Raw genomic sequence first — 14,941 nt, 5'->3', positions numbered from 1 at the left:
AAGGAAGGTAAAAGTAATTCTGTACACTTTATTTTTCATTGCATTGTATCAGGAAAAAAAATTTATGCGTCCTTTAAAAAGTCCAGTTTATTTCAGTCAATGTGAGCTAATATACAGTACACACCAGCGTCATGGTGACAGCTGTGAGAATTCTCACAGTGTGTGTGTGTGTGTGTGTTGTCAGTATGTGTGTCATGGCGTTGACCTCCATACCGGGGATGATGATGTATTGTGTTTATCCCACGCTTTCATGCACGCATCCCACCCGACTGAGGACTGAGGCGATAACCGCCTCAACGGGTACAACAATCACCTTCAGGTCTGTAGGGACATCAACCAGCTGGAAAAGTGTTTGCTTCAAAAAGTGCGGCGTAAAGACACAAAATGAGTGCTAAGACTTGTTTTGTTAAATCCATTAGTGGAGGCTGTGCAGCATAAATGGAGATTATAGAGATTAGACTTTAATGCCATGAGACACCTTCCACTGTCTTAACACTGATCCCCCCCCCCCCCCTGCCCCCCTCGTCCACTCCTTCATCTAATCTCATCCACTCGCTCTTTCGACTCATCGCCTGCTGCCATGAAGACGCCTGTTGTCCTGCTGCTGGTCCTCTCTCTGGCTGCCCACAGTAAGTTTTTGTCGCATTGTGGAAATACATGTTGGAATTAAAATTTGGGAATAATTTAGAGTAGTCAGTGTACAGCTTACTGTCATCTAAAAATGAAAACACACAGCAATTACCGTCAAAATACAAGACACCACTAAGACTGCGTGTACAATTGACAACAAGTGCAAAAGTGGTGCAGACCGCCCTACTTAAATTAAGCTTTTGCGTGTATACCGGGTGTCACCATGGAGACACTCCTTTTCCTCCACATTTAGGACATCATATGGTCCAACCTGTGGCGTTTCATGTTGTTGAACATGCAGCACACAAATATAAAATGTACCACATCTCCTTCTAGGCTTTGTTGAAGTGAAATCTAGACAAAAGAACTTACTTTTAGCGCGCTGAAAGTGTTGTGAGGGTGCATCTGGAATGACAGAAAATGCATATTGCAAGAAGTTTGTTTCAAATAGGAGATCTAATATAATGTTTTCTATGTGAAAAAATTAACTCCATTTAAAAAGAAAATGCGACCATGAGACACCAAAACGAATCAAAATTTTTTTAATCATCCCTTTAAGTCATCCAGAAGCTATAAATTTATGAAATGTCATTACTGAATATATATGTCTAATATTTTTATTTATGACAGTCCAAATATGTTGACGCGCACAAAACATATTATTTCTTTAAATCGTCTGTCTTTGCAGCTTAATCGCCTCCTTTCCTGCAGCGTAACTGTGCCAGTTTGTGCGAACATTTCAGACACGCGAGCAGCTGCGGAACAGTTTTAGTCTTGATAAATCACATTGCAAGTGCTAAATGATCATGTTTGCATCTCCTCCCAGTATTGTGGCTGTTCTAATACTCTCTATTTTGCTCATTTAAGAGACACAATCCTCTGCGCACAAACGTACTAGATCAGCTTTGCGTGCGCTGTTTTGCTAGTTTGCATTTATTTCAATACACGCAAACATTTAGTAGATCAGGCCCTTTGTGTCCAAAGTGAAGGGCTGCTAATATAACAACAACAACAAAAATCCCCATCCATCCATTTTCTACCGCTTGTTCCTTTTTCGGGTTGCGGGGGGTGCTGGAGCCTATCTCAGCTGCATTCGGGTGGAAGGCGGGGTACACCTTATATTTTTATTTATTTATGTGAAATATTTTTTAATCAAACTTGCATTTAATTCAAAATTCTAAAATGAATTAATTGGAAGGAAATTGTTCAATAGTTTGTATAAAACATACATTTGAAAATCTTACTGATGCATAATTACTCAGGATTTGAACCCAGTACTGTACAACTGTTTACTGCGGTGCTGTGTGCCAGAGTTAGACTGTTCAGGTCAATTTCCCATTAAAGTCTTATCAGTGACGGAGCAGGATAAGGCTAGGAATACGTGTGGGTAAAATCATTAATTGACATTTTACATGACTACTCTAAAAGTATATACTATATATGTATGGATGTATATATACAGTGTATATATATATATATATATATATATATATATATATATATATATATATATATATATATATATATATATATATATATACAGTATATACACATTGTTCTTCTGTTAAAGAGATTTTATTTTCCAAAAATCTGATGTGTCTTAAATTGCGTGTCTCTATTAATGCATGATTTATTCATAGATTTGATTTTAAACATACACCGTGGATAATCCAAATTCTACTACAATGTTTTTTTTTGTTTTAGCAATATGCAAGTTATCTTTCTAGACTTAAACTGAAATTCATCTCCAATAATAATAAATTCACAAATATTCCCCTGGACGGTTAGTAATTGTGTGTGTGTGTGTGTGTGTGTGTGTGTGTGTGTGTGTGTGTGTGTGTGTGTGTGCGTGCGTGTGCGTGTGTGTTTCGACAAACCGTATATAAACCGGCCACTTCATTCTGTACACCTGCACAAGCCAATGAGGTCAGATCCGTTTTGATTGACAGTAGTTTGACACCTCATAGTGAGAAGTGTTTTTAATATTATGGTTTTGTCTTAGTATGATTCCACTACACTGGGGGCCAAGTCCGGCCCGGGAATGACACCATACCGGCCCCCCCGAGTTCAGTTCAAAACTTGGGAGACAAACATTTTTGCAGCAAATTCCTAAAAACACTAGACTGCTCCTGTTGTGTAGAGGAACTTGGACCACTGTGAACACATTGGCAGATCCTTGCATTGACATTTTAACCTTACAAGCAAACATAGAACACTGGGGTCCGAACTTGTGATTTATATAACTTAGGCGTTCCGTTTATGTCCTCTCCTTTTTGGCAATTACATATGTTTTGTAATATGATTTATGCAACTAAGTACGTGTTGCTGTAGCTTGTTTACTTCAGATGCAGTCAGTAGTTTATTTTCTTTAGTTATACTAGTGGTGTTCCATCTTAGGTCCTCTCTTTTTCATCATCTGGGCTATTCAACTGGTTGCCTGTGAGTTCAGTTTAAAAAAAAACTCATAATTTTGCAGAAGACTCTTAAAACCACTCAAGTGCTGTCATATAGATGATCTTTGACTAGATTATTTTTCATGCGGCCCTTAAAAACAGCAGAGCGCTCCTGTACCTCTGACAAAATAAAAATGTTGACTTTAGAGGTTGCTGGTATTACAGAATATACAAAATAAGAAATATAATGAAGGGCGTAGTCTGGCCCCCCAGTCTTAAGCTTTCTGGAAATGTGGCCCCCAAAACAACGTAGTTGAATATCCCTGCACTACACCGGAACCACAACAAAGCAGCTCTTGCACCGGATCCTATTGGCCTGTGCAGGTGTACCTAATGAACTGTCTGGTGATTGAACATATTTATTGACATGCTTATCTTCAAATCAGCTGTTCTGTCCTGTTCTGTCTGCAAAGGCTCCGCCCTCAGATGCCACACGTGCGCGGCATCCAGCGAGGAAGACTGCAACAAACAAGGCTCGGCCTCCTGCCCGCAGTACGCCGACGCCTGCGCCACCATCACCGGCCCGCGTCAGTAAACACATCAAACACACATTAAGTTGCTTGTATGTACACTACCGTTCAAAAGTTTGGGGTCACATTGAAATGTCCTTATTTTTGAAGGAAAAGCACTGTACTTTTCAATGAAGATAACTTTCAACTAGTCTTAACTTTAAAGAAATACACTCTATACATTGCTAATGTGGTAAATGACTATTCTAGCTGCAAATGTCTGGTTTTTGGTGCAATATCTACATAGGTGTATAGAGGCCCATTTCCAGCAACTATCACTCCAGTGTTCTAATGGTACAATGTGTTTGCTCATTGGCTCAGAAGGCTAATTGATGATTAGAAAACCCTTGTGCAATCATGTTCACACATCTGAAAACAGTTTAGCTCGTTACAGAAGCTACAAAGCTGACCTTCCTTTGAGCAGATTGAGTTTCTGGAGCATCACATTTGTGGGGTCAATTAAACGCTCAAAATGGCCAGAAAAAGAGAACTTTCATCTGAAACTCGACAGTCTATTCTTGTTCTTAGAAATTAAGGCTATTCCACAAAATTGTTTGGGTGACCCCAAACTTTTGAACGGTAGTGTAAATATCTGGCGTGGATTTCGGGGTGTCCCTGAATGCAACGGTCCGCTTTAACTGTGACCTCTGACCTCTTTTTCAGACACGGTACTCAAGTCGTGCACCTATAAGGATTTCTGTGACAAAGCTCAGGGCAGCACCTCTGGAGCTAAGATGGAGTGTTGCCATGGCGACAACTGTAACGGCCCACACAGGAGCCACAGTCACGGGGACCAGCATGGCAACAGCACAACAGCTCTGACCTGCAGCCCCGCCCTGATGCTCGCCATCCTGCTGCTGCTGCGTTTAGCCTTCAGTCACTTCTAGACACTTCTTTTTGGGAGAATGTCAGCTTTCACCTCATTTTTTTTTGCTACAGCCTCGCGCCCCACAGATTTTTACAACCACAACCATCCTTGAACCATCCTGAATCAGGGGTGTCCAAACTTTTTCCACTGAAAACTCAAGGCATGTCGGGGCCAAGGGACCCATAAGGGTCTCGGTCATAAAATTTTAAAAAATAAGTCATACATATATATTTTTTTTATTATTTTCATCCAACACTCAAATAACCAGATCAAGTTTGGGTATATTTGTCAATACATTGTTTATTTTTTTATGCTTTTTTGTCACGGTAGACTCTGTATTTTATGGCAAAAACACAAAATATGGAATATACCCCCCGCCCCCCAAAAAAATTCTAAGTGGAATATTTGAAGTAATTGAAACCTCAAAAGGGTCAATAACTCACACCACCATAGATCATAGATATTTAATTCATTATTTATAGCAATGAGAGTTAAAAAAACCAATGAAATTATTGGGGATCCAAAAGTGTTAAAAAAAAGTCATAATTTTTTTTTTTTTTTAACTATCAACGCTTAAGTGTCTAGATCAACTTCAGATCTATCCGTCGATTATAAGGTTTTATTATTTTTCTAATGTTTTTGTTTATTTTATGCCCTTTTTTCAAAGAAAAAACATTTCTTATGTGGCATTGTGGCAAACACACAAAATATGCAATATTTTCCTTCAAAAAATATGCAATATTTTCCTTCAAAAAATATTTCAAACTGGAATATTTGAAGTGCAGTAATTGGAGCCTTGAATAAGCTAATAATTCATAACATTGGTTCTGATTCTTTTTTTTTTCTTTTTTTTTTAGCAATAACAGCTTTAAATAAAAAAAAACAGCCTGCATTGAATTATGTTAATATTGTCGGTAACACTTTAGTATGGGGAAAATATGAACCATTAACTAGTTGGTTATTAACATAGGGTTAGGTTAGGGTTGACGTTGGGGTTAGGGTAAGGATTACCGGTTGTATAATAAGGCCATGCAGAATAAGGCATTAATAAGTACTTAATGAGTAATTAAGAGCCAATAGGTTACTAATTTGCATGTTAATAAGAAACTAATTAATGGTGAATATGTTCCCCATACTAAAGTGTTACCCGATTGTCAAATATTTTTCTCATTACATTTCACATGTATGTTTTTTAAAAGGTATTTTTAGAATGTGCCTCGGGTCGTTAAAAAGTTAGGGCCGCACTTTCGACACCCCTGATGTGTTAGGATGAATTGTTCTACCGGTGGTGATGCATTCAAGGTGTGTGGTTTATATACAAGCAGTGTTATTTCAACATCCCCAACTTTATTACCTTCACCCAAGGAAGTTGCTTTATTCATGTGCAACTTAAAAAAATAAGTATGTGGCAAACTTGGCGACACAATTGGCGTATCACTGCTCGTCTGCACCAAACTGAAGCAGATTGAGTCTAATGCCAGCCAAAAATTAAAAAAATTATATTTTAACGGCGGACATTTATCCACGAAAATATGAAGAAGCTGCTGATGGCGTGTTTGACAGAGCAGCGGCTGGAAGGAGCTACCGTAAAAGTCCACTCTCCAAGGTAAATGTACATTATTATAACAAAACTACTGCAGTTGTTAGTGGTACAATATATTGTTTTGTTTTTGAATAACATTATCTAAAAGCTAGTTTTTATTTCTAAAGGCATGTTACATGTGAATATGTGATATGTTTTGAATGTATTTACATTAATTTCAATTGAAGACGTTGATTTGAGATACATGTGTTTTGAGTAAAGAACCAATTAAGCTCCTAAGTTGATGTAATATTGTGCTTTTCCAATAATTAGAGGTTGGTAACATAATGTAAACAAAATATTGCAATTTAGGAAAATGTGTATATTGTGAAGGGCAATGTTTGAATAATTCATAATAATTAATAATTTGAACCTTTGAAAGGAATTGGTATATTTACAAAAAATATATTAAAATGTAAAAAAATATGTAAACATACATAAACATCTAGAAATACAAATAATATTTACATAATAATAATAAATATTATCCATATTTGTTTGTTCAAATGTAATGTTTGTTTCTTTTTCAAAACTGTATTCCCTTGGATGACATTTTACAGCCTTTTAGTGGCTAAGATTATTATTATTGGAGTCATTCAAAAATGTCTTGTTTTGCAGAGGATGTGTTGACAACTTGTCGCTGGTAATGAATGATTTCATGTGTTGTTCGTTAATATTGCTGTTATTCTAACTGTTAACCGCTTTTATTGTTTATAATTATTTCCTGTGCACATGACTGAATAAAGTAAATAACACACCCATACGACATGACGCACTAGATTGTGTGCTTAATGGGGCAAATTATTCACAATTTTGCTTCTTCACCCTGAAAGACGAGAGGAAGGAAACGTCTAATGAAGAGAGTGCAAATGTTCAATAAGAAGTTGAACTGACAGGATAAGAGTGCTATACCTCGCTGATTTCTTATCCTGTCATGCGGTCGCCAATCAGGTGGTATACGTGCCACCACTTCCTCTTACTCGAACAGGAGGTCACAGCTCTTCACCGGATGAGCAAACTGAAGACAGTTTGAGGGAGTGACTTCAGTGCAGCAATGTATTTAACTGCTTTACATTACTTAAGGCTCACTACACGGCTTAAAATAAAGTCTGGAGCTCTACCAACTATCTATTGTTCAATGCCAGGTGTGAGAGTTTGATCATATGGATTTTAGATAGCTACTGTACGCTAATGTTACTAGCCTCTGTTTCATACTGTATAGGGATGGGTACTGAATTCGGTACTTTTATAGGTACCAAACGAATTACGTCGGTACAGTGCCATATTTTGATACCTTTGTTGCACGTAACGTCATGTCGGATTGCAGACTCGACATCGACTCACACACTTGGCGGGGAAACAAGCAATTAAGCACTCAAAGCTTGGTATGGTTACAATTTTCCATGCCAACAAAGCAAGAAGAAGGCATTCGAAAGTGCAGTAAGGCTCCACTTTTCAAAGTGTGCTAGCTATTTTACATTGGACATACCAGTGTATGCCAGTGTTTCTTAACCATAGGGCCCCTAGAGTGCTGCCAATATACTGTATATCCGTTTCTCAGCTGTGGTCCGTACGGGTTGCAATGGTACTTAGTTTCCACCACTTGTGGCAGTAATGACCATATCAAATAAACAGAGGAAGTCTGGAGCTAAAGTCATAGAGAAGTTTCTTAAGCGCACAAATGACTAAAATGGTGAAGCTTTATTTTCATTTGCACTTTAATTTTATTGACAGTTTAAATAGGGAACATATATTATCATTTAGTACTAATGTAGTTAGAAATTATTTATTTACGCACTGCGTAATTGTATGCAAATTTATTTTTCATCAGTTTTTATGAGTGCCTTCTTTTGCAGTATATTTGATTTTTATTTATTTTGTAATCAGCCTGGCCTAAGCCTTGATATTAATTTTTGTAATTAACACAAGTTTTAATATCTTTAGACAAGATTGTAAACTGTAAGTAGGTTCATTGTCATTTTTGAATACTAATAAAATCAAGAGTAAGATTAAGAGTTCAGTCTTAAGATTCGAGTGGGCCCCTCTGCACTGGAAAAGTTCGGCTCCGAGGTCAAAAAGGTTAAGAACCCCTGGGATATGCCATAGACATGCTACCGATTAGCATTAGCAACACCTCCAAATTTGGTAATGAAAACTCCAACAAAAGATGCACATTACAATCAAACAGCTGGTGTGTCATATACACAATACTTGCAGTATAAACACTTTGTAGGCCTTAACAAAAGAAAATACTGGCACAACAAGGAGATGGGTCAAATGCAAAGGGTAATTTCACCACATCTTGTGTGTGTGACTATCAGTGGTACTTTAAATTTAACTTTAAAGGCTACTGCCATCTAACATTTTGGAATTACAACTGCATGCAAAGTCCACTATATAATACTTGCAAATGATACTCAGACATATAAGAAAACAATATATAACTGGACAGCCCAGTTATCATTATCAGCTCAATGTCAAATGTTTGTCTTATATATTTTATTAGGTTGATTGGCAACACTAAATGGGCCCTAGTGTGTGAATGTGAGTGTGAATGTTGTCTGTCTATCTGTGTTGGCCCTGCGATGAGGTGGCGACTTGTCCAGGGTGTACCCCGCCTTCCGCCCGAATGCAGCTGAGATAGGCTCCAGCACCCCCCCCCCCCGCACCCCCGCAACCCCAAAAGGGACAAGCGGTAGCAAATGGATGGATGGATTAAACAATTAACATTTAATAATACATGAGCACACACAAAAGTACCAAAAATATGTACCCATCTTGCCCCAGTACTTAATGTTACTTTGTTGTATCTCTCATATCATATAACCCCAATTCTTCAGAGTTTGCACTGGCTCCCTGTTAATTTTAGAATTGATTTTAAAACCTTGCTGTTTGTTTTTAAAGCTTTACATCAGGGGTCCCCAAACTACGGCCCGCGGGCCGGATTTTGGATGCTGGGGGGCCGGATCCGGCCCGCGGGCCGTAGTTTGGGGACCCCTGATGTAAAGCTTTAAAAACAAACAGCAAGGTTTTAAAATCAATTCTAAAATGGGAAGTCCCAAGTTTAAAATTTAATTTTTTTAAAATTTAAATTAAAAAAAAAAAAAGTTTTCATTATTATTATTTCTTAATCTTTCCTTTGTAATCCATTTTCTACCGCTTGTTACTCTCGGTGTCTCCTAGTCGCTCAGGCAAATCATATTGTCTAAAAATGAATTTTCCCATCGATAACGTGACAATGTTAAATGTCAAAACGGATTAAAAAGACAAAGTATATATATATATTTGTGTATATATATATATATATATATATATATATATATATATATATATATATATATATATATATATATATATATATATATATATATATATATATATATATATATATATATATATTTATACAGCCCGGCCCCCGGGCAATTTTTTTTAACCCAATGCGGCCCACGAGTCAAAAAGTTTGGGGACCCCTGCTTTACATGGACTGGCACCTCAGTATATCTCGGACCGCATCCAAATTTACACTCCTGCGCGCGCTCTGAGGTCCGAGAGCCAGCTCCAGCTCGTGGTGCCCAAGAGCAGACTTAAATCCAGGGGAGACAGGGCCTTCTCTGTGGTCGGCCCTAAGCCCTGGAACACTCTGCCAATCCATGTTCAAACTGCTCCCACAGTGGAGTGTTTTAAGTCTGGTCTTAAGACCCACTTTTATTCTTTGGCTTTTAACACTACATGAGTTGTGTGGTCCTCTGTCCTCTGTTGTCCTCTGTGTTTTTTATAAATATTGATTTCTATTTACTGTTTTAATTGGTTTTACCCTTTAAAATCGTTTTTAATCAAATTTATTTTTATATTGGTTTTATATTTACATTTATTTATTTTTTGTTTTTATTCAGTCATTGGTGGAGCTAAGGATAATATTTGAATATTGTTTTTAATATTGTTTTTAATATTGTTGTGCAGCACTTTGGAAACATTTTTGTTGTTTAAATGTGCTATATAAATAAAGTGGATTGGATTGGCCTTGTGGTTAGAGTGTCTGCCCTGAGATCGGTAGGTTGTGAGTTCAAACCCCGGCCAAGTCATACCAAAGACTATAAAAATGGGACCCATTACCTCCCTGCTTGGCACTCAGCATCAAGGGTTGGAATTGGGGGTTAAATCACCAAAAATGATTCCCGGGCGCAGCCACCGCTGCTGCTCACTGCTCCCCTCACCTCCCAGGGGGTGATCAAGGGTGATGGGTCAAATGCAGAGAATTATTTCGCCACACCTAATGTGTGTGTGACAATCATTGGTATTTTAACTTTTTTTTGTTTAACATATATTATGTATTAGACATTATAAATGAATCATTATTGGACAGTATTCTTTTTTCATAAGCGTTGTGTTGCCACCAAGCCTCCACTGTGTGTGAGTGTGTTGTGTTTGACCTACTTTGTGCTCCGTCAGTCCCAGATAACCAAAGTGAGCACACATTCCGCACGCTGAAGAAGTCCCAACAAAAACCGGCAGTGTTTGCGCGCATAAAAGACCGTAAAATGAGGAATTGTGCTTTTTAAAAAGTACAATTAGCAGAGAGTCCGCTAAGTTCCTCATACGAGCGCGAGGAGGAGGAGGATTACATCCGGGGTTGGTTATGTTCCAATAGCGAAACCCGGAAGTAAGCTTGAGAAGAAGGCTGCGCTGTAAGGCGAGCACACGGTAGGACGACAGGACGGGGAGTGGGAGTGGGAGTGGGCTCCTTTCTTCGGCACGTCGGACGTTCGTCAGAGTCAAAGTAGTTTTTTTAAAAGCAAAGTTCGCGTCCGTCATGTTGGCCCGTCGTGTCCAAGGGGGAGTCGTAGCGGTGTGAGGCGCTGCTCGTGGCGCAGACACGGACTCTGCGAGGCGGGTGAGTCCACTCTGGCACGCTTGCTGTTAATGTGCGTGTGAGTGTGCGTGTTTGACGTGGGGAGACACAATCATGGCAGGTGCTGCAAAGTCCTCCTCATCACCAACATCATTATCACATCGTGCATTATTGAGTCTCTGAGTACTTCCTTAAAGGCCTACTGAAATGAATTTTTTTTATTTAAACAGGGATAGCAGATCTATTCTATGTGTCATACTTGATCATTTCGCGATATTGCCATATTTTTGCTGAAAGGATTTAGTATAGAACAACGACGATAAAGATTGCAACTTTTGGTATCTGATAAAAAAAAGGCTTGCACCTACCGGAAGTAGCGTGACGTAGTCAGTTGAACATATACGCAAAGTTCCCTATTGTTTACAATGATGGCCGCATGAAGTGAGAGAGATTCGGACCGAGAAAGCGACAATTTCCCCATTAATTTGAGCGAGGATGAAAGATTTGTGGATGAGTAAAGTGCAAGTGAAGGACTAGTGGGGAGTTGAAGCTATTCAGATAGGGAAGATGCTGTGAGAGCCGAGGGTGACCTGATATTCAGCTGGGAATGACTACAACAGTAAATAAACACAAGACATATATATACTCTATTAGCCACAACACAACCAGGCTTATATTTAATATGCCACAAATTAATCCTGCATAAAAACACCTGCGTGTTTGTTATGCTAGCTCCTAGCTCCTCTGCTAGCTCCTAGCTCCATAGAACACGCCAATACAATTCAAACACCTGATCAACACACACAATCACTCAGCCCAAAAGACCGTTTACCTAACCCAAGGTTCATAAAGCTTATATATTTTTAAAAAGTTACGTACGTGACGCGCACATACGGTCAAGTTATCGAATGTTTAGCAGCCAAGGCTGCATACTCACGGTACCTGATATTCAGCTGGGAATGACTACAACAGTAAATAAACACAAGACATATATATACTCTATTAGCCACAACACAACCAGGCTTATATTTAATATGCCACAAATTAATCCTGCATAATAACACCTGCGTGTTTGTTATGCTAGCTCCTAGCTCCTCTGCTAGCTCCTAGCTCCATAGAACACGCCAATACAATTCAAACACCTGATCAACACACACAATCACTCAGCCCAAAAGACCGTTCACCTAACCCAAGGTTCATAAAGCTTATATATTTTTAAAAAGTTAGTACGTGACGCGCACGTACGGTACGGTACGTGTTATGCTAGCTCCTAGCTCCTCTGCTAGCTCCTAGCTCCATAGAACACGCCAATACAATTCAAACACATGATCAACACACACAATCACTCAGCCCAAAAGACCGTTCACCTAACCCAAGGTTCATAAAGCTTATATATTTTAAAAAAGTTACGTACATACGCAAAAAAAAGCCAAAGCTGCATACTCACAGTAGCACGTCTGCGTCTTTGTCATCCAAATCAAAGTAATCCTGGTAAGAGTCTGTGTTGTCCCAGTTCTCTACAGGCGTCTGTGTATCCAAATCAAAAGTCCTCCTGGTTAGAGTCTCTGTTATCCGAGTTCTTCCATCTTGACTGCATCTTTCGGGAATGTAAACAAAGAAGCGCCGGCTGTGTACTGTTGTGGCTGACTACGTTCGAAAAATACGTCCATTTCGCACCGACAACTTTCTTCTTTGCTTGCTTGGCTTCCTTCTCCATAATGCAATGAACATGATTGAAACAGATTCACGAACACAGATGTCCAGAATACTGTGGAATTATGAAATGAAAACAGAGCTTTTTCGTATCGGCTTCAATGTGGAAGGCATACCCGTGTTCGCCGGGCTACGTCACGCGCATACGTCATCCGCAGAGGCGTTTCGAACCGGAAGTTTAGCGGCAAATTTAAAATGTCACTTTATAAGTTAACCCGGCCGTATTGGCATGTGTTATAATGTTAAGATTTCATCATTGATATATAAACTATCAGACTGCGTGGTCGGTAGTAGTGGGTTTCAGTAGGCCTTTAATGCATGGCGCCTTTAACACGAGTGGGCTTCTCTGCACATCCTGCTGCGTGACTTGAACAGAAGGAAGTGTGTGCATCTCATCATTCATTTTTGCTATGTAGACAAAACAAAACACTTGTGATTTGCTACTACGGTCCAAAACATACCTGGTGCCCAGTATTTAGTATTTTTAATGTGATTAATCACACTCTTGAACTTGGATTAATCATAATTAATCACAGTTGCTGCAAAAGCGTTGAATGGTAAATGGGTTATACTCAGGGGTGTATATGGTAGCGCAGTGATTTTCAACCACTGTCCCGCCGTGAGATATTGTCTGGTGTGCCGTGGGAAATTATGCAACTTCACCTAATTGGTCCAAAAAATATTTTTTGCAAATCAATCATAAATAAAGCTGCAAGCAGCGATGGACGGGACCGACTTTGAGGCCTGATTGGGCTGCTGCCCCCGCGGCTCAAGCCCAGATAAGCGGTAGAAAATGGATGGATGGATTACCGTATTTCCTTGAATTGGCGCCGGGGTGGTAATTAATTTAAAACCTCTTCTCACTCCGGCGCTTACCAAAGGCATGCAGTAAAGGCAAGCATGCGCTAATTATTTTAAAACCCCTCTTCTCACTCCGGCGCTTACCAAAGGCATGCGGTTAATTTAGGCCTGTGCTTATAAATTTGAGTGTGATGTAAGGATACCATCATGAAAAGCACATTTAATTAAAAAAACGTTTATTATGGTCTTACCTTTACTTATAAATGAACTCCATGCGCAGCTCCTTCTGACCAAAAGCATCGATAACGTTTATAGAAGTCTTCCTTATCTTTCTTCAGTTTTAAAAGTCTCTCTGTCTCGATGGAGATATTCCTTTAATTATTACCTCCTGCTTCGATTGAAAGTCCAGTTTAGAAAACTGTTTTATTTTAGATATGTAATCCTCCATGTTAAAAGTGCAAGCGAGAGGAAAAAATAAACGATCACTGCTAAAGCTGTTGCTGCTTGTTGTCACTTCTTCTGCAGCCGAGTAGTCGCAAGAAGGATCACTAGCGCCCTCTACCACCAGGAGGCGGGAGTCATTTAATGACTCATATTTGACACACGCAGCTACGGTATATTAATAAAACATAGCTGCTTACTGTTCTTTTTAGCATATTCAATAGCTTGGACCTTAAATCCTACTGAATAGCTCTTAATCTTCTTCCCTTTATGCAATTTCTAATTATTGAAATCAGCCTCCTCCATTTTGAAAATGATGACAGGTGAAGTGTCACTCGTGACGTGACGAGTTTAACCCGGCGGAAATTCTAGACATGCGCTAATAAAAATAATATTTTGCGAAACGAGTTTGACCCGGCGTTGATCCTGAGCCGGCGGTAATGCTAAGCATGCGCTAATTATTTTGCGAAACGAGTTTGACCCGGCAGTAATTCTAGGCAGGCAATATACCCGGCGGCAATTCAAGGAAATACGGTATTACACAGAGAAAAAGTTGTATACACATGTGTTATACTTGAAGTACATTTATGCAGGTGGGTGCGAATGTACCCATTACCAGAGCTGTACACATATGCTAGACATGCACGTCAAGTTAACTTTCAGTTTTCGATTCCTGCCAAGTAGACTAAAACACCCTAAAAGTGGCCTTGGTTGTGCTCTAAAAGGATAAACAATAAATGCTTCCTGTGTTTGTATCCATGCCCTCTTACACATGTATGTATTGTGTATAGGCTAGGCACGTACGTCAGGAGATAATGTTTGAAAAAAGGTGACTGTTTTTACCCAACTTTTGTTTTGAAGGGGGAATTGCAAAATTCCTGTTGATTTTTGCTGGGGGTTGTCAGTGTATGAAATATAGGTCTAAGTGAAACCTACATAGAGGTTTTTGTTTCATGTCTCTACGACATTCCTACTGGAAGTTACAGGCAGTTTTGTCTGTGTAATAATAATAAGCAGTTTTGTCTGTGTTTTCTTCCTAGGGGGCGCTAGAGCGCAATTTTGAGTTTTGGGGTTTGGTTTTTTGATTAGATCGCA

At 39.1% G+C, this 14,941-nt stretch overlaps 2 protein-coding genes across 3 annotated transcripts in view; both read left to right on the top strand.

Moving 5' to 3' along the window:
* Nucleotides 1–505: 505 nt before the first annotated feature.
* On the top strand, nt 506–6,808 carry si:ch211-113d22.2 (uncharacterized). Of its 2 annotated transcripts, none has more exons than XM_062050813.1 (3): nt 506–629; nt 3,497–3,610; nt 4,256–6,808. In XM_062050813.1, the coding sequence occupies exons 1-3, from the start codon at nt 581–583 to the stop codon at nt 4,477–4,479; spliced, it is 387 nt and encodes a 128-aa protein (XP_061906797.1). In that variant the 5' UTR covers nt 506–580; the 3' UTR covers nt 4,480–6,808. The 2 variants fall into 2 exon arrangements, with proteins under 2 accessions (XP_061906797.1, XP_061906795.1); XM_062050811.1 differs by having other exon boundaries at nt 518–629; nt 3,470–3,610.
* A 3,744-nt stretch (nt 6,809–10,552) lies between these two features.
* Nucleotides 10,553–14,941, top strand: part of plekha2 (pleckstrin homology domain containing A2) — a 49,168-nt gene continuing 44,779 nt past the window's right edge. Inside the window, exon 1 of the mRNA XM_062050808.1 lies at nt 10,553–10,933. The gene's annotated coding sequence lies outside the window, so the exon portion shown is untranslated. The remainder of the gene's footprint in view (nt 10,934–14,941) is intronic.

Source organism: Entelurus aequoreus, linkage group LG06 (genome assembly GCF_033978785.1).
Source record: "Entelurus aequoreus isolate RoL-2023_Sb linkage group LG06, RoL_Eaeq_v1.1, whole genome shotgun sequence".
Classification (NCBI taxonomy): domain Eukaryota; kingdom Metazoa; phylum Chordata; class Actinopteri; order Syngnathiformes; family Syngnathidae; genus Entelurus; species Entelurus aequoreus.
The sequence above is the reverse complement of the archived record's forward strand: the minus strand, read 5'-3'. Positions and strand labels throughout refer to the sequence as shown.

Bases quoted from the DNA above. Each gene is read 5' to 3' on its own strand.
- si:ch211-113d22.2 (XM_062050811.1), top strand. From the start codon at position 581: ATGAAGACGCCTGTTGTCCTGCTGCTGGTCCTCTCTCTGGCTGCCCAC. The intron at 630-3,469 runs GTAAGTTTTTGT...TCTTCAAATCAG, and splicing joins CCTCTCTCTGGCTGCCCACA to CTGTTCTGTCCTGTTCTGTC. The intron at 3,611-4,255 runs GTCAGTAAACAC...CCTCTTTTTCAG, and splicing joins CGCCACCATCACCGGCCCGC to ACACGGTACTCAAGTCGTGC.